The sequence below is a fragment of the Echinops telfairi genome, unplaced genomic scaffold (genome assembly GCF_000313985.2).
Source record: "Echinops telfairi isolate 266 unplaced genomic scaffold, ASM31398v2 ScPeMD7_7469;HRSCAF=8507_1, whole genome shotgun sequence".
In the NCBI taxonomy this organism is placed as follows: Eukaryota; Metazoa; Chordata; class Mammalia; order Afrosoricida; family Tenrecidae; genus Echinops; species Echinops telfairi.
In genome coordinates this window covers 983504-985000 of record NW_022111373.1, presented here as the reverse complement: position 1 = coordinate 985000, position 1497 = coordinate 983504, and the positions used below count along the sequence as shown (strand labels likewise).

Genomic DNA, 1497 nt, shown 5'->3' with positions numbered 1-1497 from the left:
TAATCTCCCTCCAGGTCTGGAACTGAACTCACCCCTGTGGTAGAATAATTAGCCATTTAATATCAACAGGGCAGCATTTACCTAAGAACAAAGTTCAGAGGGTTAATTAAGAAAGGAGGAATGGAGATAGGAAACACTGGGAGAGAGTATAAGTGATGTTACATTGAGGGGATTGCAATGGATGAATTGGAACAAAATGTGTGTGAATTACTAAATGTAAAATGCATGATGACCTGCTCTGTAAAGCTTCACCCGATTCACAATAAAAAGCTAAAAAGCAGTGGCTTTTTCCAGTCATTTTATCCAAAGCATGGGATTTACATTTGTTTGTATGTTGCTGCAGTGTGAGATTTTTCCAAATGTGACTTCACACTCCTTTTCTTTTTTACAGATATTTGTAGAATTTGATGGCTGTAACTGGAAGCAACACTCCTGGGTTAAAGTTCATGCTGAAGAAGTTATTGTGCTTCTGCTGGAAGGGTCACTTGTGTGGGCCCCCCGGAAGGATCCAGTCCTTCTCCAGGGCACTCGAGTCCCTATTGCACAGTGGCCTGCCCTGGTGAGAGTCCTTATTGAGTAGGAACAGATTTGAATTTTATTGCTAGATTATAATTATGGTATCTAGTCAATAACTGAACTCTAGGTTCCCCCTAAATTATGTCTTGCCCTTTAATACATTATTTTTTTGTTGTGTAGAAATGTAGAGCTTTTTTATTTGTTTGTATTTGTTTTTTGTTGTTTTTTTATCATTTTATTAGGGCCTTATACAACTTTTATCACAATACATACATACATCAATTATGTAAAGCACATTTGTATATTCATTGCCCTGATCATTCTCAAAACATTTGCTCTCCACCCAAGCCCCTGGCATCAGCTCCTCATTTTTTCCCCTCCCTCCCCGCTCCCACCTCCCTCATGAACCCCTGATAATTTACAAATTATTATTTTGTCATATCTTGCACTGTCCGACATCTCCCTTCACCCACTTTTCTGTTGTCTGTCCCTCAGGGAGGAGGTTATATGTAGATCCTTGTAATCGGTTCCCCCTTTCCAACCCACCCTCCCTCCACCTTTCCAGTATCACCACTCACACCACTGGTCCTGAAGGGATCATCCGCCCTGGATTCCGGGTTTTTCCAATTCCTATCTGTACCAGTCTGGTCTAGCCAGACTTGCAAGGTAGAATTCGGATCATGATAGTGGGGGTGGGGTGGGGCCTTTAGGAACTAGAGGAAAGTTGTATTTTTCATCGTTGCTACATCGCACCCTAACTGGCTCATCTCCTCACCGAGACCCCCCTGCAAGGGGATCTCCAGTGGCCTACTACTGGACTTTGGGTCTCCAGCCCTTGATACATTTTTTTCCCCCATTATCATTACTTTTTTTTTAAAACATTTTATTAGGGGCTCATACAACTTATCGCAATCCATACACACATCAGTTGTATGTATGCGCTTTAGCATTTGTACATCATTCTCAAAACATTTTCTCTCC

The 1497-nt window shown here is 41.5% G+C and overlaps 1 protein-coding gene across 1 annotated transcript in view; it reads left to right on the top strand.

Annotated features, from left to right (window-relative positions):
• The first annotated feature begins 310 nt into the window (after positions 1-310).
• The window catches only part of KDM3B (lysine demethylase 3B), a 62965-nt gene continuing 61778 nt past the window's right edge, over positions 311-1497 (top strand). Inside the window, exon 1 of the mRNA XM_045285027.1 lies at positions 311-559. Within this exon, the coding sequence (XP_045140962.1) occupies positions 311-559 (249 nt within the window). The remainder of the gene's footprint in view (positions 560-1497) is intronic.